Raw genomic sequence first — 23,402 nt, forward strand, 5'->3', positions numbered from 1 at the left:
GGTTCTAGAAATTGGAGCTAATAAAAAAATAAAAAATCATAATAAAGAATCACTGACCGCTCACTAATTTGCTGAACGCACCCATTATTTATGTCAAAGAATAATTATCGCGCGTGTGCAACAATTGATTTTGCGAGCAAAAGATAAAATAATAAGTTACTCACCTCAAAGTTGCTCCGCCGATGCCCGATGCCTCTCAGGCCGCCTCCTCCTCTTAGGTTAGAATTCCACACTTGCACAAAATTCACTCGCGAAAACACAGTTAATTAATGACGATCGGGCGACACTTGACACGATATTCCGAGGTTAATTCGACCGCTTCGACGCGTCGTCACACATCCTTTCGTCACATATCGCGACGCTCGACGACGAGAAAACAAACTCTACGAGAAAGACAGAAGGATCGCGACATACGCGACGTACAGTGGAATGACCGCGATGAGAAGGAGACAAAAGAGAGGACGCTCACGACTCCGAATTATGTTGCATCCGGGCACAGCTAGACTCGATGCACGACGAGCGTTTCGCTTTTTCCAATGTGACGATTAATTCGAAGGAAACTGAGCTCTCATTGGATATCGCTGATCGCTCGCAGCGCATCGAGTCTAACCTGCTCGGACGGTAACAGGTCACCGATGTACACGATCCACGCATGTCGAACTCGATTCAAATTTTTTTATCCCGTATTAAATTCGAGATTGATTACACGATTACATTTACGCCAATTAACGACACACATTGATGGCACGCGAGTGCGATGTATTTTAATATTGAAAATGTGGAGTGTCTTACAGTATTGCGTTTATTTATTCGCGAAAATAAGATACAACGGTCGCGCACTTCCGGGAATGCGTTCGGGACGACTGCTTCTTCCCTCTCTCTCCTCCCCTCTCTTTCCCAGCTTTCCCGGCAAATTACCGGCGTACGAAAATATTCCGTTGCACTTGCGATATTCTTGCTACTGAATACGGCACTTTTATAATATGTTTTATACATTCGATGTCATAACTGTTCGTTACTCACCGAAACGCGATCGTTCTCTACATCGAGCAATTATCAATTCGCGGGAATTACCATAACCTTCACTCGATCTGTGCGAGAGAGACGAGAGAGCGTCGCGATACCGCGGTGACGGTTACACTACAGATACACAGAAACATACACTGAAAACTGTGACGATTTTAATCCCCGCAACATTCGCGATTCGCTGGTATACGATGGGGATGATGCCGTACCGATACGCGCGTCCGACGCGCCGCGTCCCACAGCAAGGTTACCGCGCGAACGAGCGGTATACAACGATGGCGAGCGGCGCGGCGTAACTGAGGGGAGGGGATAGCCACCGGCACTCGCTGGCTCGCTGCTCGCTCTTCGGCCGGGCTCGGCCGCCGCCGCCGAGTCCAGCCGAGCGCCGAGTGCTCGCGGTGCTGTTCGCTACTCCCCACTACTTACCTCGCGCCAGTCACGTACGCACGCAGTACCGTCCGCCGCCGCTCCTTCGCGCAGTGACCTTGTCGTGGGACGCGCGTATCGGTGCGGCGTCACCCCCGTCGTATACCGGTGAATCGTGAATGTCGCGGGGATTAAAATCGTCACAGTTCAGTGTATCTGTAGTGTATGTTTCAGTGTATCTGTAGTGTAACCGTCACCGCGGGGTATCGCGACACACTCTCGTCTCTCTCGCGAAGATCGAGTGAAGATAATGGTAATTGTCGCGAATTGATAACTGCCCGATGTAGAGAACGATCGCGTTTCGGTGAGTAACGTTGTGATATCGAACGTATAAAACATCTTATAAAAGTGCCATATTCAGTAGTAAAAATATCACAAGTGCAACGGAGTGTTTTCGTACGTCGGTAATTTGCGGGAAAGCTGGGGAATGGAAAGGAGGGGAGAGAGGGAAGGAGCAGTCGTCCCGAACGCATTCCTGGAAATGCGTGACCGTTGAATCTTATTTTCGCGAATAAATAAACGCAATACTGTAAGATACTCCACATTTTCAATATTAAAATACACTCGCGTGCCATCAATATGTGTCGTTAATTGGCGTAAATGTAATCGTGCAATCAATCTCGATTTTAGTGCGGGATAAAAAAATTTGATACGAGTTCGACGTGCGTGGATCGCGTAGATCGTAACGTACCTAACCTGTTACCGTCCGGGCAGGCTGGACTCGATGCGCTGCGAGCGATCAGCGATATCCAATGAGAGTGCAGTTTCCTTCGAATTAATCGTCATATTGGAAATAGCGAAACGCTCGTTGTGCATCGAGTCTAGCTGTGCCCGGGTGCAACATAATTCGGAGTCGTGAGCGTCCTCTCTTTTGTCTCCTTCTCATCGCGGTCATTCCACTGTACGTCGCGTATGTCGCGATCCTTCTGTCTTCCTCGTAGAGTTTGTTTTCTCGTCGTCGAGCGTCGCGATATGTGACGAAAGGATGTGTGACGACGCGTCGAAGCGGTCGAATTAACCTCGGAATATCGTGTCAAGTGTCGCTCGATCGTCATTAATTAACTGTGTTTTCGCGAGTGAATTTTGTGCGAATGCGGAATTCTAACCTGAGAGGAGGAGGCGGCCTGGGAGGCATCGGGCATCGGCGGAGCAACTTTGAGGTGAGTAACTTATTATTTTATCTTTTGCTCGCAAAATCAATTGTTGCACACGCGCGATAATTATTCTTTAACATAAATAACGGGCGCGTTCAGCAAATCAGTGAGCGGTCAGTGATTCTTTATTATAATTTTTTATTTTTTTATTAGCTCCAATTTCTAGAACCAGCGAAGAATTAAAGGCAACAATTAATCATATTAATAAATTACTGAACGCTAACGAAATTTGCTTTGTTTGCTGAATGAGCCCAACTGCTTAAATACTTGAATAATTAATTTGAGTACATTTGTATTTTTTAGTTGGTGATACACGCAACTCCGCTGCTATGCATCGGTGTTGGTAAGTCAGATTACCTTTTTTTCGTAATCATTTTTGGGCTTTGTGAACTTGTTACAAAACTTAGTATTGGTTTTAACTGCATAAAACTAAACTCACGAAATATACGTTTTTGATAACGTTTCATATTCTGTTCATGCATGTTCTCGGTTTCGCCGTAAAAAATATTTGATTTGTACAATTAGACAGCTAACGACGTTTCAATGCTGACTGCATATCATCGCATATTTCAACGCTACTGTTTATTGGAATTTTGAAACAACTGCTCAGTGTTTAATTAATATCTTTGTAACGACGTTTGAGCTTCTGCGTTTTGTATCAAAATCTATCTTCTCTTTCTTTCCTCCCTTCTTCTTTCTCCCCTTTTCTTGACAATCAGCATTACAAAAAAGCGATATCAAAATCAATAACACATCTTTTTAAAACTGGAATATGAAATTATAAACATAGCTGGATCTTCGTTCTGATATTTCTTTTGCAATTTTTATAGATAATCTTTTCAAGTTCATCAAACTGTGCGGCGAATAAATTTTCAATCTTGAAACACAATTGAAAACAAGAACTTTTTAAATCGTTTTAGCGATTAAGTTTGACATGCCATAATTTCTTCAAATCTTTATAAGAAATCATAATAATTAATAATTATAATACCTTTTAAAAGACTGTGTGAACTATTTTAAAAGAAAAAATATATTTATACGTCTAACATTTAGCTTCTCAATAAATTTCATTAACTTTTATCATATTTTCGTTTATAGTTAATTTTAAAAGAGCATTCAATCTCGAATGAAAATTTCATTGCACAAGATAACGTCATCTAGTCGCAATGTATGACCAGCATTTCTCCTGTGACCATGAACACTTTCGAGCGGAAATTAGTGGAGTGGAAACTGTGCGCTGCTAGTGGAAACTGGTTTCGATGCGCGATTCGCGGCACGCGCGTCTTGTATACGTAATCGAATTAAGTAACGCGAATGCCATTATACGTTATTGCATTTCGCGTCTACTTCGTCGTTACTTCGAATATATCCCCAATGCACCTTCCGACCTGTCTAACTAACAATAGTAATTGCGTTAATCGAACGTTAAATTGCATATGTCAAAGAAAAGAGGAAAACAGGTGTAAAATTGGCGATTTTAATATTATTTGTGCCGTAATCGGTAAAAGCTTTGTAAATTATATGGGTTCTCCGAATTTGTTCCGAATGACCGAAACTCTCAAACGATATGCTGCATATGACATTGAAAAAATACAATAAATAATATTATTTAATGTAAATGATTTTACTTCAATTGCACATGATAAATTTATTACAATAAAAAATAATTGCAAATGTATGTAATTTGTATGTAATTTTTATATTAGAGATTTTTATATTGTTAGTATTGAAATTAAAATTCAAAATTTGTAACATGTTATAACAAAAAGAAAAGTCAGGAATTTACAGTTTATCAATTTTTTTTAGTAAAACATTAATAAGAGATCATTTTTCTTGTAACAACTTTATATGTATATCATAATTATAATTCGAATCAGAATAAATTTAGAAATAAATCAAATCAAATCGGAAATATAATATTATTTATTTTTGTACATTTTGAACTTTGTAAAAGCTAATTTTTAATCTTTTATAATTCGAGAGTTATTGTTTTTGATAGTATCAATAAATTCAAGTTTAGCTAGATCAAAATGTCTTTTCTGTCTGCGAAAAAAATTTAAATTAATATTTTTCTTTTTCATACGCAAGCACTTTCAGAATAAATTAGGAAAATGTATACGGGTAAACTCGATCGAAGTTCAAGTTTTCACTTAAAACAATGTAACAAGTGTTGAGGAAAAACGGACTTCTCGGCTTGTTTTTTCGCCTCTCGAATGTAGAATTATGACGTGGGTAGGAAATTTTTCTGCGGGACCCGACGGCGAGCTCAAAAATAAACACGTCACGATTCCGCCGTCTCGATGAATATTTCATGACCGCCCTCCGTATGACAAGCGGTACATTTAACGCGTATGACCTATTTGACAGAGGCGCCGCCATACATTGCGCGCGTTCGTTGACGACTCATTAACGAGCTTAACGACCGCCGGCATGTTCCGAAGAATTTTAGCACGAAAAACGGGGCGTCGTGCATTATCGTTTTCGAGCATCGGGGGACTCGGCTTCTTTCATTTAAATTTCGGGGGCTTGAAAAAAAAAGAAAACAAACGGCTGCGAATTAATTAAATTCGGCCAAAATGAATAATATAGAAGGACAGAAATCTCGGCAAATTTAATTAACCCCAGCAAAATTAATTAAACCGTTTATAAGGCTATTTATAATGTTAACCTGGCATTTATGACCGTAAGTCCGGTTCGTATGGAACTCGTATGGAAATACTCATTGTTGGAAACTAAAATAATTTTTTCTTTAACAAAAGCGTCGAGATAAAAAATCTGGTTAGCCATCAGAAGACTGACCTATTTTCTATCTGCTCTCTACGCGGAATGAGAGCAAAACTAAGAAGTTTTTTTATACATAGTATTTAATTTTTCTCCAACTCTTTTCATTTACTAAGTGTTCTATGTACACGGAAAGAGGGTTTTTTTGCTAAATTAATTTCTAAAAAAAGTTTACCTATACAGATGCAAATATAGAAATAATTTGGTTAAAAAATATAAGACCTAATAAAAAAATAAGGTCTTTTTCAACATTATGTTATTATTTAAAGGAATCAATCAATAATGCCTTTTTTATTAAAAAAAATATGTATTTTTATTTGAAAACGGTAAAATGCAAAATCAGCATAAATATAAAAATAAATAAACTATAATGGTTCTAAATAAAAGTGCAACCTAGCCTCGAATTATCTGAAATTAAAAAGACAATTCTTAGTTTCTGCATTTGTCGATTCTATCACAGAAAGAATTTTTTTAATATTATTTTTCGCGGAACTGGATATTTAAATTGCATATTCAAAAAATGTGTTTTCCCAAAACATTAATTTTTTCTCTTCGTTGCAACCTGAAAAAAAAAGAACAAATCGCCGAAAGCATCCGTGAGCCGAATGTTATTAAAAATGTTGCTTCAAAACTTGAAATTGATCACCACGTTTGTTATCATGACTATCGTTTTGAAATATGTTGTTTTGAGAAAAATGCATTCAGAGATTTCAGAGTTTAACAATATTTTTTTCAATATATTTTGTATGTTATTTTTTTTAAATAAATCCACATATTTTCAAAACAAAACGTATTATTTATCTATCTTCTTAAATCAAAGTTTCACACAAGGAAAAAATACATACCCTACTTTTTGAACGAGTTCTTATATCGTGTAAGATACTCAAGAATGTCAAAATCTTTTGCAGCATTGCTTTCACCTTGAACGTAATTATTTTGATGACCCAACAAAATTATTTTCAGATCTGCAAATCGTTAAAAGCTAAATTCACAGATTTATAAGCTAAATCTTCAAGCGGCTAAATCTTCTGGGAGCATATTTCACTATTCATTACTGACAGAAAGGTATCGTACAGACGTAAATAAATGTTCGTACATGAGCTGGAAACGTGGGTCACGAATTTCCGGGGGGATCACGGATCTCGACACTCGAGGGAGAATTGGAGGAGATTGCGAGACGACGGGAGGAAAATAATGCGGTGCACCTGCACCGTTGAAATAACACCGTCGGGACACTGTCGTTTCGTCCTTCGAATATCGTGCAACACGTTCGCCGTTGAAGGCGCCGTTTCTCTCCATCTTACTTAGGCTTAGCGTTGCGGAGGGAGAGGGGGGCGACTTCAAATTGTAAACTCTCTTTCAAAATCACCCTGTATATCTCCGGGCCGACCTCGGTGGCTGGCGCGCGTATAGCGGGAGGTCATTTACCTCGTAAATTACGCGATACCGAGATTGCGCCCCCGTGATTTACGTCATGTGCGTAAGGCAGGCGCAGCGAGTTTAACTATCGGAAACAGAACTAGCCGTGAATGATCGTCGGCGAATACACGCGACGTGGTGCAGAATTCGGAGGCTACAAAGCGGCCAGGTTTGCCGCGCCGCGGGTCACCGTCGGGCCGGAAATACGCGTACGTCCGCAATCTCTTTGCCGCAAATTCGCGTTTCAAGAATCGTTTTAACGGTGGGTCGATCGATCCCTAATAGAGAGATTATATCCCGCGTGAAAACCGCGCTCACCGCCGACCGACTGATTATCATTCATTTCGTAGCAGAGAGAGAGAGAGAAGAGAGAGAGAGAGAGAGAGAGAGAGAGAGAGAGAGAGAGAGAGAGAGAGAGGAGAGAGGAGAGAGAACGAGATGAGAGAGAGAGAGAGAGAGAGGAGATGAGAATTGTGATTGAGTTGGGAGGACTGAGAGGGATGAGAGGAGAGAGAGAGAGAGAGAGAGAGCGAGGATGAGAGTAGAGAGAGTTTGGAGAGAGAAGAGGAGAGAGTGAGAGAGAGAGAGAGACGAGAGAGAGATTTGCAGAGACGAGAGAGATGAGACGAGATGTGAGCTGTGGGAGAGTAGAGAGAATGAGAGACGAGAGAGAGAGAGAGAGATGAACGAGAGAGAGAGAGAGGATGAGTTACCTGGAGATGAGAGGAAAGAGAGAGAAGAGGCAGAATGAGAAGAGAGAGAAGAGAGAGAGAGAGAGAGAGAGAGAGAGGGCGAGAGAGAGAGAGAGAGAGAGATAGAGCGAGAAGAGAGAGAGAGAGAGAGAGAGAGAGAGAGAGAGAGAGAAGAGAGAGAGAGACGAGAGGACGAGAGAGAGAGAGAGAGAGAGAGAGAGAGAGAGAGAGAGAGAGAGAGAGAGAGAGAGAGAGAGAGGAGAGAGAGAGAGAGAGGAGAGAGAGGAGAGAGGAGAGGAGAGAGAGAGAGAGACGAGAGAGAAGAGAGAGAGGGAGACGAGAAGAGAGAGAGGAGAGAGGAGAGAGAAGAGAGACGAGAGAGAGAGAGAGAGAGAGAGAGAGAGAGAGAGGAGAGAGAGAGAGAGAGAGAGAGAGAGAGAGAGAGAGGAGAGAGAGCGAGAGAGAGAGAGAGAGGAGAGAGAGAGAGAGAGAAGAGAGAGAGAGAGAGAGAGAGAGAGAGAGAGAGAGAGAGAGAGAGAGAGAGAGAGAGAGGAGAGAGAGGAGAGAGAGAGAGAGAGAGCGAGAGAGAGAGAGAGGAGAGAGAGAGAGAGAGAGAGAGAGAGCAATCGACAAATCGGCAAACCCCAATCGCTTTTGGGTCATGAAAGTGAAGAGGTGTCGCGAAAGATAACTTTTCCAACGGTATTGATGTTACATCCGGTGTATCTGTTGCATCGCTCGTTACGCCACTCAATTCTCGCCTCGTCCGTGTCTTCGTTTATACTCGGACGTTCGTATCTCCCGTGCGGAGATAATGGCCAGCAGATGCACCATTATCCGCCCGGGCGGATAATAGACGTCTCATTGTGCCTCGGATAATCGGAAGCTACGGTATCTCATCTCTGGCTGCCGCCATACCTCCTTTCAGGTGGTGGATAGATAGGTAGGCAAGATCTAGACGGGCAGGCAGGTATCGCTTGGCGCGGAACACCGGAATATCGCGCTACGGCGCGGGCGTCCCGGCGCAGTGACGTAACGACCGACGCGGCTGACGTTCGATCCGGCCGTCCAGGACTGCAACCAGACGTTCTCGTCGTTACCGCAACAAGTTGCTCGACAAACTCACGGTCCTCCCGAGGGGCTCCTCGAGAGGAGCGAGCCGAGAGGCCCCCTCCCCGCGTGCGTACCAGGAGGAGCACCGTGCACGTGTGTCGAATCCGAGCACACGGCGACGGCGTCGGTGCACCGCGTCGGCGGCGGCGGTAACCCGACGATCGGTCTTGATTTATGGGGCGACGGGCGCGTGTTCGAACGTCGGAAACAAGGGCGTACCGTGGATTTTCCGCGCATACGCATTAACGATTCGAAATAGCCGGCTACTACGTAGCCAACGGGTTTATAGCTTGCGCGATATTTTACCTCGGCGCTATCCGACCATGGATCTCCGTATACATCAGTGCGGAACGATCGCGACGATTATTCGGACGTGCGACGTAGGAAACGGTTTCCCAGCACTGCAGTCATTATCAAACGTTGTTCAGGTTAAGATTGATCGAGTTAATTATGGGATGGGCGCGAAACTCTGGCGATGATGATGAACCTAACGGATCATCCAGATAAGCGGGGACAATTGTCCTGAATGTATTGTGCTCCTCGAGACGTAAGACGAATGAAGTTCCACTATATTCCCGTAGTAATATATATTGCAGTAATTACCTCGCTCTTGCGGTAATGGAACATAAGGTATAAATGTCCTAATGACCGATCCTACATCCAAACGCTTACACGGAGACTTATTATTAATCTTAAGTGCATTTCTTATTGTATCATTAAAATTTAATTGTAAAACCTGTAAATATTTACAGATATTTATAAGATAGTCATTGCCAAACATTGTAAGAATTATAATGTTAAAAAAAAATTAATTTGTTACACAACTTGGTTATAGTTTATATTTTAATGCCCTTAAAATATTTTGAGAAACATTTTGCATTATTAAAATAATTACTTTTTTCGCTTGTAAACAATACATTAAAAATATTTTTAGATGTCCGGATGATTTATTTAGGTGCTTTGTAGTTTAAGTTTTTATTATTTCCAGAACAATTTAAGCATTTTTACTCTTATATTTGCATAATAGCATTTTATATTTCATATTCCAGTTTAATTAAAGGAAATTAATTCTACGGATATAGAAAACTGGGAATTTATCTTATGCTAAATTCATTAACTATCATGTTTTATGGAAAACTCGATTGAAAGTAAAAACTCTTACCAGTGATATATTTTCATAAAAAAACAAACTTATGTTTAAACTGCAAAAATCACTGTTATTGTCAAATTGAAACATATATTTAAATAAAACTGCAACAAAGTGCCAATTCTACTTTATCTGTTTTTAATTAAATCTAAAAATGTATATATAAAAGATAACGTAAAGAATACACACCTATAAAACTTTCGGCTACCTGCAATACTGAAATGTAACTTTTATGACGTAATAAACATTCATGACCAGTGGCTGTTATATTCCATAACTCGACATCTAGTTCATAACCGCCTTCTCTTTTCTACTTTTGGTGGAAATGCATAAGCCAAAGATTTTCATTTTCAATCAACTGTTTTCTTAAAAACTATAATATTTAATAGATTTATAGCATAAAATTAACTTTTACATGTTCGAACAATTAATTTCATGACTAAACGCATATAATTAGATCCCTTTGCCGGATTACTTGGACATTTAACTTTACTATCTTATACCGCGCTCTCGTCGCAATCCAGTTTTTAGAAAATAAATTATTCAAGCATCAGCGAGAGCAAATTGTTACGAGACACGGATAGGTTTCATTTTAATGTTTTGTTTTACACACCGCTCGCGCAATTAAACGGGTCAATTAGTCACGTATGCTTTTGCAGGTTTCATATATCCAGCTAAACGCACACTTGTAATTATCGTTGCGCCCGTAATAACATTTCGGTGTTATTGACCTACCAATTATACCAGTGCTGCTTCACGACGGATATCATCACGTTACGCGCATACGACACTGAAATATCTGCCGTCGTAAATTTTATCAAGTAACAAGGCTTTTTAAGCGGTATGTTTACGATAGCGCATATACAGTACGTAACAATTAAAATAATAATTTATCTACGGTTTGTATAAAACCGTAGTGAAGTAAAACGCTGTTGCATCGGGACGAGAAAAAGAGAAAATAATTCCCAACCTATCGTGATAAGCTTTTCGCGGTGCAAACAAGTGCGGTTAATTATTTTTATCGTGGAGTAACGCGAATAAAGAAAAAAAATACGGAAATGCAAGAGTAATCTTTATATATTGGCTGCTTTACGAACGATATCATAGACGCTCTTTGAAAATGACTCTTCATTTTCTAAGAAACGTGAGAAGCGTTACTGAACTTCTTTTCCAATTACACGTGACTGGTTTCCCTCGAGAGTGAAAATTGTTGATACAAACTCAGCATTTTGTATGCGGCTCCCGACCGTGAGAGCGACATCGGAATGAAACGGGGGGGGGGGGAGGGGAGGGCGAATATCGAAAAAATAACGAAAAAATAAAAATAAAAAAAAGCAGCTTATTTCGCAAAACGGATATAAGGTGATAAGAAGCGATAAACGTGATTATAGGTTGTCCGTAATCAGGCGGAATACACCTCGTAATTGCGCTTCCTTTACGGAGTAATCGCACCGATGGAGATACAAACGTAGATACGTTTCCGATGAGTCTGCGGAAAACTCGGCGATTTTCCGCTCGGATTATTTCACTCTTCTTCCTCTTTTTCTTTTCGGCCTGACCGCTATTGTTTTTTCGCCTGCCGGGCAGTATTACATGTGTGATATTGACTCGCCATACCGCGGTTAGCGGTGTGTGTATGTGTACCTGTGCGGCGCGTATTTATTTTGCGTACCGTCCGAGTTCCATCGCGCCTTCCGTACAATATTGCAAAGGAAGAAGAGACTTAACTTTGCGGCGGGACGAGAATAATTTACGATATTCCTTCGGCAACCCGGAAGATGTGCCAACGAGCTTTTGTCTCGCGAAGACGAAAGTACACGTATTTTTAATTAAATCCTCGAGCTTACGGATTACCGTCCTTTTATTTCGCACAGTAGCTTCTATCGAGATAAATTAGTAAGATAAATTAATGCACGGTTAACGAGTTAACTGCGGTTCCGCGACAGCGCACATCTAATTTTCTCTGCGATCCGACCCGTTTAACATTTAACTTGCATTTTGTTAACAACGGTCTGTGAGTAACAGTAATGTGTACATTTTTATTTCTATTACGAGACGAATTGTATTCATCTATACTTTTTCAGGTAAATGATAAAATTAATTGTGAAGAAGAGAAGAAAGATCCTGAAAATTATATGCTTCTAATAAATATCAAGTAACGGTGAAGTAAAATAAGTATGCAAATTGTGAGCGACAACTGTATTGTTCTCGCTGAAACGGAACTTAGCTCGTAGCCATCTGAAATTATAATAATCAATTATTAATTAGCCTAATTAAAACGGGAATTAACGGACAACGCATATAAACATTTTGCTTGTAACACGATCGATTAGCATTGGAACTGCACAAGTGCGTGGGATTACGCTGTACAAATGTTTGTACAAATGTCTAAAATGCTCGAAATGTATGAAATTACTTACGAAATTCTAATGTAATATCGTGAAATTGCTTTATTCAAAATTTCCTCGCCGGGAATTAACAGCATTACAAAATTAACTGAATTTCTCTTACATCATACAATTATTAAATCTTGTTGACACAGGATGAAAACTCTCGTTTCACAATTTTTAACTTCCGCTTATAGATTCGTCGGTAAATTTGCATTTTTTCCTCGCCACGTTTTTTTCCCAGAAGAATTTCCGAGAAAATCATCTTTTGCCACGACTGGGAAATATTCAGCACTATCCTCATAACTAAACGTTGAAGCTAACTTCGAGAGAGTAAAGTCAATTCAAATAAATAATGAAGTTTCGTTATATTTAATCTAACGTTTTCAGGCTTTTCATTCGCATCTTCATTTACAATAGTTTATAATTTATTTCTTATCATAGATTGTTTCGACGTTTTAATTAAGGTAAAATCAATTCTAATTAACAAGGAAATAAAGCTATTAAAATCCAGACAATTATAATAACTTGTTTATGATACTTTTCGTTTATAGCTGCAATCTTCCTGAACTTTACATTTCTCACATATAAATCGGTAAAAACTGTTCTAAAATACGTTATGTTGAAAATAATTTTGGTCGTAATTGTTATTCCGTGTAAAAGTAAATTGATAGTTATCAGCTAAATTTATGTTAATTATCGCATTTTTATTATTATTATATTCATAATTGGTTACGTCTAAGATATATGTAAATGTTCTTTCTTATTTATTGCATTCGACGTTAAAACTTGAAAGTGCTTCATTATACGTGAGATCGTGTGAATAGCGAATAAATTGTATTTGATGTTTGTTTTTCTGCGATATACACGTTAGAATTTAAAATTCTAAGATACGTGCGTTAGAATTTAAAATTCCGTGCTACAAATATTAGAATTTAAAATCCCTCGAGGATGAACTTGTTTCCCAGCGTTGAAGAATATATAAAAATGTATAAATGTATAATATTGCGTATCAAATATCAAACATTATGTATCAAATATATAAATAAAATTCCCGGATTAAATAATAAGCAATAAAAAACACAAATATATAGTTTACAGTAGAACTATAAACATAAGATTATTAATATTATAACAGATAATAACTATAAAAATAAATTTTCTAAGAATTTTTTTCACATAATTATTTTAACACGCAATTATAGTCAGAATTAACAAATACTTTTCTCTTAGTATAACATTATCATCAAATCGTTATTATAAAATGGTAATGATAATGGTCTTACTGATAACTCATTACTTTCCATCTCTATTATATATACAAGTAAACATGTGAAGTGCAGAAAAATAAAGTGATGGATGGCCTCAATTATGAATCATTTTAGGTTAAAATAAATTTTATTAAGTCGTTTAAATTTAATGAACAAACTCAGTTGTTGATGTCAATATAAAAAATAAATTAGTAATTATAATTTCAAAAGAAAATTATTATATATTTAAATAAACCGAGTATAAATTTTAGAAAAATGTTTATATATAAGTCTCAATTATAATTCATAATTAAATGTATAATTCATAATTAATCTACTTTTTAAATGTACGTTCAAAAATTTATATTACATACTTAGTGTATTAAATATAATATATTAAAAGTATCAATTTTAAAGAATTATTAATTAGTATTTAGAAAGTTTATTAGGAAGAAAGGTTATTTAGAGGTAATTTTCTGCTCTCTCTTTTCCTAAATATTAACAATGAGTAAGAAAGTAATTATATTATAACTATAAAAAAATTTTAAAAAGGAATATTTTTCTGTAATTCTTCATCTGTTTGTAAAAAAAAAAACATTTATTTTTGAAAATTTAACCTACACCGAGAGAAAAAAAATTAAAGTAATTATAATACAATTTATAATCATTTTTGGACCCAATCAGTTTTTAATGTTATTCAATAATATAAATTATAATTAGTTTAAACTATGTTAAAGATCTGATAATCATAATATTGATCCATGGAACTTACGATATGATTGCTATAATCAAAATAAAGATTTCAATATAGTAAATTATACTACAAACAATCACTATAAATATGGTTTTACTAATATTATAATAATTACTATAAAAATGATATTCCTGACTATAATTATTTTTCTATGCAATTATAGTCGCACATTTGTTTCTCAGTGTATAATTAAGATACGGTCTCATAATTGGGACTATCATTTTATACAGATTTTTAAATTTCAAAAGATAGGCGAACTTTATTTTCGCGCTACAATCAGAGCAACCCTTTCAGGATGCGAACTACACGCTTGCAAAAAGACGTGATCGCAATCGCGAATACGCGTCGTCGACGTCACGGTTAAGGAATAGGAAGACGAATCGCTTTTCCCGGAAGGACGTGACATCCGATGCTTTCTCCGGTTCGCGCGTTCTTCCCCCGCGCGAGGAAGATAAAAGTGCGTATTTACGTAACGCGTATGGATCGCCGTGCCTTCGCCGCGTCGCGCCGCGCGCCGGAATCCCGCGGTATTTTGTCATCGGACGAAAATAAACGGCACACGCGCGATCTCCTCGCGTGACAGCTCCCGACTGCGAGACGTACGTACGTACGTACGCGAGCCGTATGTCGCCATTCATAGTGGACGGATCCCCATATTTTCACGCATGTGGCACGGTCATCGACGCATCAGGTGTCAGTCACCCCGGAGTCGCGAGAACGCGAAAGTCTCGCGTGCGCGCGGCTCGTTTGACGCACGCATGCACGCACGCACGTACGCATGTTGTGTCCGGAGCATGTCACGAGCACCGCGACGACGTGACGCACGATTCGATTTACTCCATGCACGGACTCGCGAGCGGAGCGTCGTGCGATCGTACATACGGTTCCGTCATACGTAAACAGGACGATTCCACGTAACGAGCGCTCATTACGGGAAAAACTTTATCGGGGAAAGCGGACGTGTCGAGATAACTATACGTAACCTCGGGAATCTCGGCGGCAGACGAAGGTCAGCGGCGACGCGATCGCACACGCACGAGCGAGCGAGCGGAGGGCGAAACGTATAGGAAGATTGCTCTCTGTCTGCTACTCACCCGGCGTTACGGCGTTGATCGTGGCAATTCCAACCGTTGTCGTCGTGGCCCGTCGTGGCACGCCGTCAGTCACGGAGCGTCGTCGCCGTCGTCTTCGTCGGGCCGCGTGTCGCGCACGCCTTTCACCAGTTTCGCAATCGACGCGTGGAAGATGCGGCGTCCCCGCGGATCTCCCGTAACGTCACGCTCGCCGGCTCTGCCTCTTCGCCGCGGATCACACGCGACGACGCGCGTCGACCGACGACGTGTGGCGATCGACGGGCGGCCGAGAAACGCACGAGCTTACGCGGACACGCACGAACGCGAGGACTTGCGGGGCCGTGTACGGTGACGACCACTCCGAACGCTCCCATCGGTCAGCTGCTACTGGCCGCCCGACCGAACGTCAGACTGTGATGCGATTTCAAGCCCGGGCACGCTCACGCACACATCGCACTCCCCCTATCCGTGAGGCACGCGCGCTCGGCTGCGATCGGCGTGAGCCGTCGCGCACTCGGCTACGTTCGCGGCTGAGTTCGTCCCTTTCTCCTCTGCCTCTTCCCCCATCTAACGTTTTCTGACTTCGAGCTCCGAGGCGATCGCCGGCGTCTAATGCTTTTTCAGAATATGTTTATCGCGCGGGCGCCGCCGGCTCTCGCGATTATTATGATCGGCGCATAATTGTAAAAATAAATATGTACAATTTAATCAATATTTCCTTGTTATTCCATGTAAATTGAATTTATAAATAAAATGTTATTAAATATATCTTATGGTTAATTAAATTAATTATTTAATTATTTAATTAAGTAACGTGCGAAGATTTAAAAAACCTTTTTCTTCGGTAATTTTACAAACTTCGATAACTTCTCGGGAAAAAATGTTTCATATAAAAACATATATAAATATATGTACTTATATAAAAGATGTCTATATATGTTTATATCAGTTTCCTTTCTTTTGTAAAATTTCTGTTTGGTATAAAAAGATAATAGTCATACTGAAAAGATAGAAACTAATTAAAAAAATAATTTTTGCATTGCTTCTTTTAAAAAAGCTATGTATGAAAAATTGTCTATATACAATCATATATATTTCGGAAATTTTTTATACTTAACTTTCTTAGAAGAAGCAATGCGAAAATTATTTTTTAATTAGTTTCTATCTTTTCAGTATGACTATTATTTTTTTATATCAAACAGAAATTTTACAAAAGAAAGGAAGCTAATATAAATATATATGGACATATTTTATATATATTTATATGTTTTTATATAAAACATTTTTTCCTGGGTTCACAAAATTAATATTAGGTAAGTTAATATATTTTTTTAACTGAATTAAGTTAAAGTATTTTTTCTCTCATAATTTTTTCTTTTACATAAATAAATTTTTAAAACTTGGGAAAAAATTAACAAGTTTATGTATTTCAAAAATATTTAGTTAAAATTAAAAATTAAAATTTACAATTAATAAAGTTAAAAGTCATTAGCTTTTTAACTTTATTATTAACTTTTACTATTTAGTAAAATATTTATAAAATATAACTATTTAACAATTTTCTACATTTTATAAGAAAAAGGACATTGACAAAAAACTAAAGGAACATGATTTAAAACGTATTTTATTATTATTAAGCGTCGCACAAAAAAGCAAACTAGGAATTATAAAAATTATAATTATTAATGCATGCGCGATTGTTAAGTTTTTTATCATATTCGAATTGTTCGAGCAAAAGTCTTTTCTTTACTTATTACTTGCTTTATTTTAGTGATGTCAGAAATGGGTCTCTGTCACATTTAGTTATGTGTTTATATAAAAAATGTCTATAGAAACACACACAGCTTTTTTGTACACATTTATTTCATACATATTTTGTCTTATTTTAAAAAATTTAAGAGCTACTACTTTTAGAAATAAAATTGATATTTATAAGCCTCGATTCTATTCTCCACGTCTCTGGCAAAGAGTGAATTTCCTATTGCTTATTGTTTGTTATGTCCTATTGCTTATTGTTACTTATTTTTCACGGTGTTAATTGATTCTTTTTTTCGCTTACTTTGTAATATTGACTGTTGAATATATTTTATGATCTAATCTAATTATAATCGTTTTGATAATCTAGTTTAAACAAACTATGACTTTCTAATTTAAAATAAATATAAATAACGTTTTGCAAAATTAAGTTTAAATTTAACTTGAGTTGATTTAACTTAACTTTCAACTAAGTCAGTTTTTCGTTTATTTCGCAACTTTTAATTTAAGAAAATTAATTTTATATGCTATTAGCTTTAACTTGATTTAGTTAAAAAAATATATTAACTTATCCAATATTAATTTTGTGAAGTTATCGAAGTTTGTAAAATTACCGAAGAAAAAGGTTTTTTAAATCTTCGCACGTTACTTAATTAAATAATTAAATAATTAATTTAATTAACCATAAGATATATTTAATAACATTTTATTTATAAATTCAATTTACATGGAATAACAAGGAAATATTGATTAAATTGTACATATTTATTTTTACAATTATGCGCCGATCATAATAATCGCGAGAGCCGGCGGCGCCCGCGCGATAAACATATTCTGAAAAAGCATTAGACGCCGGCGATCGCCTCGGAGCTCGAAGTCAGAAAACGTTAGATGGGGGAAGAGGCAGAGGAGAAAGGGACGAACTCAGCCGCGAACGTAGCCGAGTGCGCGACGGCTCACGCCGATCGCAGCCGAGCGCGCGTGCCTCACGGATAGGGGGAGTGCGATGTGTGCGTGAGCGTGCCCGGGCTTGAAATCGCATCACAGACGTCAGAGCGGCGGGAAAAGGGCGGACGGGCGCGAATCGCGCGCCGCCACGTGGCACCGCGCGAAACCTCCGGGCGCGTCTGGCATCGACGGATGGCACTGCGCCGCGCCCGCTTTCACCGACGACCTCGGAGACGAATTTTCGTGGACCTGCAAAGGGGCATCCGCGGTAACCGGCACAAATGGAAAGAGCGATGATATTATCGACTATAGATAGAAATTTGTAAATGTTAAATTTTATTATATAAGTATTTGAATTAATAACACAGGCAGACAAAAATAAAAAAGTTGTCTGTTACTGGGACCGCATTAGTCAATCTCTACATATCTTGAATCCAATATTAAAATTGTTCCATCACCCGCTTTTTTTTTAAATTCGAAAAAATGGCCTAAAAAACCATGAAAATCGTAATAATTTTGTTGCACGTGAAAAATGATGGGTGATGGGGCAATTCTGACACCGGATTCGTGTCCAGCATTAATCCGTCAAAACACGTAGAAATTGACTAGTGGAGTCCCAATAACTTAGACCACTTTTCTTTTTTTGTGTGTGCTTGTGTTATTAATATTTATTATTAAATTAATATTATTAAAACCAAAGAAAGGGAATTAATCGTCTTAATTAACTGTTGTTTATAGTTTTTTTCTCAGGTAGCACACAACATAAAAAATTTACAAAATATTTAAAATATTTAAAATATTTTATAAATATTTATCAAAACATTTTCCCAAAAATTCTCGTTTCAAAGTAAAAAATATGTACTTTTTACTTATTATATGTATATACTGTAAAAATATTTAGTTTACATTTTAATAACACAAAAATAAAAACTTCGCGCTCAATTCTCTTATCCTGTTGTATTTGCTGTTGTATCGTCGCGCATGCGTTAGAAATTCAGCAGAATTTACAACACGGAGTATACTTTCTATATTGAGAAAGACAAACAATATATACACAAAACTTACATATATCATTTTGACTGTTGGACAAAGTTAGCACGATCGACGTACGTGGCAGTTAAGAAGCGATCGATCGGACGTATGGTACGGTAAAAGCACGGCGAGCATCAGCAAAAATATCGCGTAAAGATAATCGCGAAAGAAAAAGGTGAAAATGGCACTAAAAGCTAAAATTATAATTCGTACGTATCACTTATATATATGTACTTTTTATTTATATTATAGACTTGTAAATATACTTAAGTATTGGATACTTAAAGTAAAAAAGTCCATTTCTTAACTACAAAATTACAATCAAAAATGTTTAGTCAAATAATACACATACACACGTACACACATAGAAATTTGAATATTAGAATATATTAACATATTAGAATATATGTTTCTTATTTAAAATTATTAATAATAAGTGAGCTTACAGTTAATATTAACATAACAAAATTCTCTCACCTGTCAAAACAGTTTTTTATTATAAATTTGTATTTAACTCGTAGATATTAAAAATATTTTAACAAAACGTATAAATATTTTTTAATGGCATTATTATATTGTTAAAAGTCTAATAATTTTATTGTGTTTATATTTAGTACGTAATTCAATTGTCTCAGAAGAAAATAAAAATGTAGAAAATGAAGACTTAGCTAAAGAAAAATATCAAGAACTTGTTTTTACAATAATAAATTTATTAAATGTAGATTTAATTGATATGATATTTATAGAACCTGTTAAAGACGTTATAATGGTAACTATAAATATAATAAATACGTATAGTAAACACTTATTTTTGTTACCAACCTTGTTTGTTACCAACCCAATTTCATTTTAATGTTTTTATGTGATGTAGGGAAAGTTACTTTTAATATGTATGAATAATGAAGTTGATATCATTTTTATTACTGGCGACATCGAAGCCACTGAGAGACAATGTGCAAATGAAGCGATTCAAATTATTAATAATAACAATGAACTTAATGAAGAACAGAAAAATTTAATAACAAGAATAGAAACAAAGTTGGAACTGGTTACGTGTGCCAAGTAATTATTTTAATATATTTTTATAAAATTTATAGTTCTTAAATTTATAATTTACACAATTAATTTATTTCTAGAGCTGTATGTGGAATACGAAAGAAGACATTAATCATTAATTTATCTGGTCTCGAAGATAAAGTAAAACTCCTTGCAAAAATTGTAGATTCGCTGGACAATGCGTTGTGTGTGATACACAACAACAAATATCCAAGTTCTCCGCAATCTGATAATGATTCTTCAAATCAGGTAAAATAAGGTTTATGTTGTGTGTGTGTGAGATACAAATAACAAGAATTATTATTTGTATAGGAAATAGATGAGAATTCAGATGAAAGCATATTAACATTATCATGTGATGAAGCATTTGTATGTATTAGTGTGTGAACGTGCGCGCGCGTGTGTATGTGTGAATGTGAGCATATGTATAATTAAATATATATATTTTTAGGATATAAAAGATAATCCAAACAATCGCAATAAAAAATTGTTTCCTACAATTTCTTTAGAAGAAGCATTGATAATATTAGATGAAGTGGCATATACAAGTGCACTTACAAGAAACACTGAATTAGTAAAATCAAGTGATGCTTATGGCAGAGTACTGAGCGAAAACATATTTTCAAATTGTAATGTGCCACCATTTAGAACTTCTAGTAAGCATGGATATGCAGTATTGGCATCTGATGGACAAAAATTGCGAAAATTGTTGCACGGGAAAAATTATGTAAGTTGAGTCAGACGCATAAACACATTTTATTTTACGAGTCCAATATAATGATATTTTTTACAAGTTTGTGATGCGAGTATATTCAATACTACTTTCAAGAAAATATTTGTTATTCAAATACAACAGTTTTTTTTTTAAGTAAATAAGTTGAGTAATCTCTTTTAACAACATAATTGACACTTTTTGTATGCAATAAGCTACAATTAAAAAGAACAATAGATAAAATTAAATATAACTTTTTAGTTTCCTCCAATTTCGCTTCAACCTGGAACATGCGTATGGGTCGACAGTGGAGCGCCTATTCCCGATGGTAAATAATTATACATTACGTTGATTTATTTACACTAAAGATTAATTGCTGTTTAATTGCAGAGGCCACATCGGTTGTGCACGTAAAAGATACGCAGATGTTAGAATGTTTAACTAATGACGATGTGTACATTGACATAATGACTAAACCAAGGCATATGCAAAATATTAGGTACATATTCAATATTTCTTACAAAATTCAAATTTTATTTTTATTTTTTAAAACAGTTAATTTTTCTATGTTTTGAAGACCTATTGGTTACGACTTAGCGAAAGGACACATAGTTATTAATGAATTCACACGTATTGGCCCGGAAGAGATGGCAATCTTGGCAGCTTCTGGTTGCAAAGATGTTTTAGTCTTTAAACAGTTGTCTATAGGAGTGTTATCCATCGGTGATAACTTGGAAGAACCTGGAGAACCTTTAAAACCAGGATACGTTCACGATATAAATAGAATAACTTTAATCTCACTATTAAGACATAATGGTTTCTCCTCTTTAGATTTAGGAATTGTAAATGACAAGTAAGGATGTTTAAAATTATAACTTTACATTTACAAACTATTATATTATTATATATGTAATATTTTTTATTTAAAATAGTTATTAATTTTTGATAAGTCATAATTAATTAAATAATTAATACGTAATAACTATTCTTTTTGCAGCTCGTCGTCTATAAAAGAAAACATCGAGCAAGCTCTAAGTAAAGTAGATATACTTGTTACAACAGGCTCTGTTAATGATAAAGATTTATTGAAAAATATTTTAACGAAATACTTTAGAGCCAAAATATATTTTGGTACCTTTTAGTTTTCTAATTAAATATTAATATATGAATATATAAAAGAGGAAATATACTTTGATTGTATAACTGCATCTTTATTTTTTTTTAGGTAATATAGATATAAAACCAGGGAAATCGACGACATTCGCTAAGTGCATGATCGATTATAAGCCAAAGCATTTGTTATGTTTCTCGGGAAATCCGTTATCCGCTATTACTACCGCACAATTATTTCTTTTACCTTTTGTAAATAAAATAAGTGGCTATAAACTTTCGGACTTTGCTGTAGTTCCAGTTCACGTAAGTTTGTTTGTAAAATATGTCGCAAAATATAAAGATATATCTGCGATCATAATATGTAAGTTATGAAATTGTAGGTAGATGAACCGTTTATTTCACATCGTCGTCTTAGATTTGTGTGGTCGCGTATAAAGTGGTCTGAAAAACAGTCTTTGATGGCTAGCAACATGGACAATCTTTACAACGATAAGTTATGTAACATTGTAGGTTCAAATGCACTTTTATCATTACCAAAGATTCTTATGAATTGCAAATTACTGTCTCAAGGCTTTGCTACAATGGTAGGATATCTCATTGACTTTCGACTCTTTGATAATATATTATCGTAAAGTTTAAATTTGGAAGATGAAAGATTATAATGCTGTACAATATGTTTATACGTATTTTTGCTTTTAAAATTATAACTTAAAATATATCTTTAGCTTAAGTAATTTTGCTTCACATCCATACTGCATCGATTGATATGGAAAGCAAAAGTTTTTGTAAAGGTTTCGATACATTTCATGTTTAATAATTTTGAAAGAATTCTACAAAATTTTATATGAAATATTACAACGAAAATGTTTCTAAAATATAGTAATATAAAATGTTGCAATAGAAATGTATTAAAATCGATTACTTGCAATAAATTTGCAATATATTTAATTAGAATAAAAAATTATTATGACATTAAACTGACGTCACAAGAATTACTAAAAATTTTTTATAATTTTTATTACAAATTAGGAAAATAATATATTTTGTATATTTTACATACAGTTTCTTAATAATTCTTTTGATCTAGGTTTGACATTTAAATAAGTAACGTAGCTGCTTACTTATATTTATTTTTATATACTGTCAACCAAGAAAATATTTTTGCGTTTATTTTTCTTACACTACTTTATTTCCTTTATTACCGCGCATGCGAAAAACTTGGCACAGGTCACAAAACTGAATACATTTTGAATATTGAAAAAGAAAAATATAAACAGTATCTTATCACGAAACGTATGTACATCATTTCGATTGTTAGACAAAGTTAGTGAGATCGACAAACGTGACAGTTGGAAAACGATCGAACGTACGGCAAAAGCTAATGAGTGTCAATAAACAAAAAATCGCTAAGAAACATCGAAAGAAGCAGAAATGGCAATAAAAGTTAAAATTATAATTTGTATGTACTTTTGTGATACGTGTGATTGTGTATGATTGCGTGTATTCTTTATTATAGACTTGCAAATGTTGCATATATATACAATAAATCTATTTTTTAATTACA

The 23,402-nt window shown here is 36.2% G+C and overlaps 2 protein-coding genes across 10 annotated transcripts in view; one reads left to right on the forward strand and one right to left on the reverse strand.

Moving 5' to 3' along the window:
- Nucleotides 1–15,945, reverse strand: part of LOC105838794 (protein-tyrosine sulfotransferase) — a 114,196-nt gene extending 98,251 nt beyond the window's left edge. For 2 of the 6 annotated variants that reach the window (XM_012684601.3, XM_012684603.3), the window contains exon 1: nucleotides 15,244–15,945. The gene's annotated coding sequence lies outside the window, so the exon portion shown is untranslated. Of the gene's footprint in view, nucleotides 1–164; nucleotides 1,297–15,243 lie in introns of those variants that run through there. The other 4 variants (XM_036294086.1, XM_036294085.1, XM_036294084.1 and 1 more) reach the window with 4 other exon arrangements.
- LOC105834006 (gephyrin) lies at nucleotides 1,508–23,400 on the forward strand. Of its 4 annotated transcripts, XM_036294079.1 has the most exons (14): nucleotides 2,596–2,612; nucleotides 2,910–2,949; nucleotides 19,018–19,166; nucleotides 19,572–19,726; nucleotides 19,829–20,019; nucleotides 20,094–20,262; nucleotides 20,326–20,382; nucleotides 20,465–20,740; nucleotides 20,987–21,053; nucleotides 21,116–21,224; nucleotides 21,303–21,578; nucleotides 21,723–21,856; nucleotides 21,951–22,141; nucleotides 22,219–23,400. In XM_036294079.1, the coding sequence occupies exons 3-14, from the start codon at nucleotides 19,139–19,141 to the stop codon at nucleotides 22,468–22,470; spliced, it is 1,905 nt and encodes a 634-aa protein (XP_036149972.1). In that variant the 5' UTR covers nucleotides 2,596–2,612; nucleotides 2,910–2,949; nucleotides 19,018–19,138; the 3' UTR covers nucleotides 22,471–23,400. The 4 variants fall into 4 exon arrangements, with proteins under 4 accessions (XP_036149973.1, XP_036149974.1, XP_036149975.1 ...); XM_036294080.1 differs by lacking the exons at nucleotides 19,018–19,166; nucleotides 19,572–19,726 and adding an exon at nucleotides 1,508–1,981 and having other exon boundaries at nucleotides 2,394–2,612; nucleotides 19,896–20,019; XM_036294081.1 differs by lacking the exons at nucleotides 19,018–19,166; nucleotides 19,572–19,726 and adding an exon at nucleotides 1,508–1,756 and having other exon boundaries at nucleotides 2,394–2,612; nucleotides 19,896–20,019.
- Nucleotides 23,401–23,402: the final 2 nt, after the last annotated feature.

The sequence above is a fragment of the Monomorium pharaonis genome, chromosome 11 (genome assembly GCF_013373865.1).
Source record: "Monomorium pharaonis isolate MP-MQ-018 chromosome 11, ASM1337386v2, whole genome shotgun sequence".
Classification (NCBI taxonomy): domain Eukaryota; kingdom Metazoa; phylum Arthropoda; class Insecta; order Hymenoptera; family Formicidae; genus Monomorium; species Monomorium pharaonis.

Bases quoted from the DNA above. Each gene is read 5' to 3' on its own strand.
- LOC105834006 (XM_036294079.1), top strand. From the start codon at position 19,139: ATGGCACTAAAAGCTAAAATTATAATTC. The intron at 20,263-20,325 runs GTAAAATAAGGT...TTATTTGTATAG, and splicing joins ATAATGATTCTTCAAATCAG to GAAATAGATGAGAATTCAGA. The intron at 21,054-21,115 runs GTAAATAATTAT...GTTTAATTGCAG, and splicing joins TGGAGCGCCTATTCCCGATG to AGGCCACATCGGTTGTGCAC.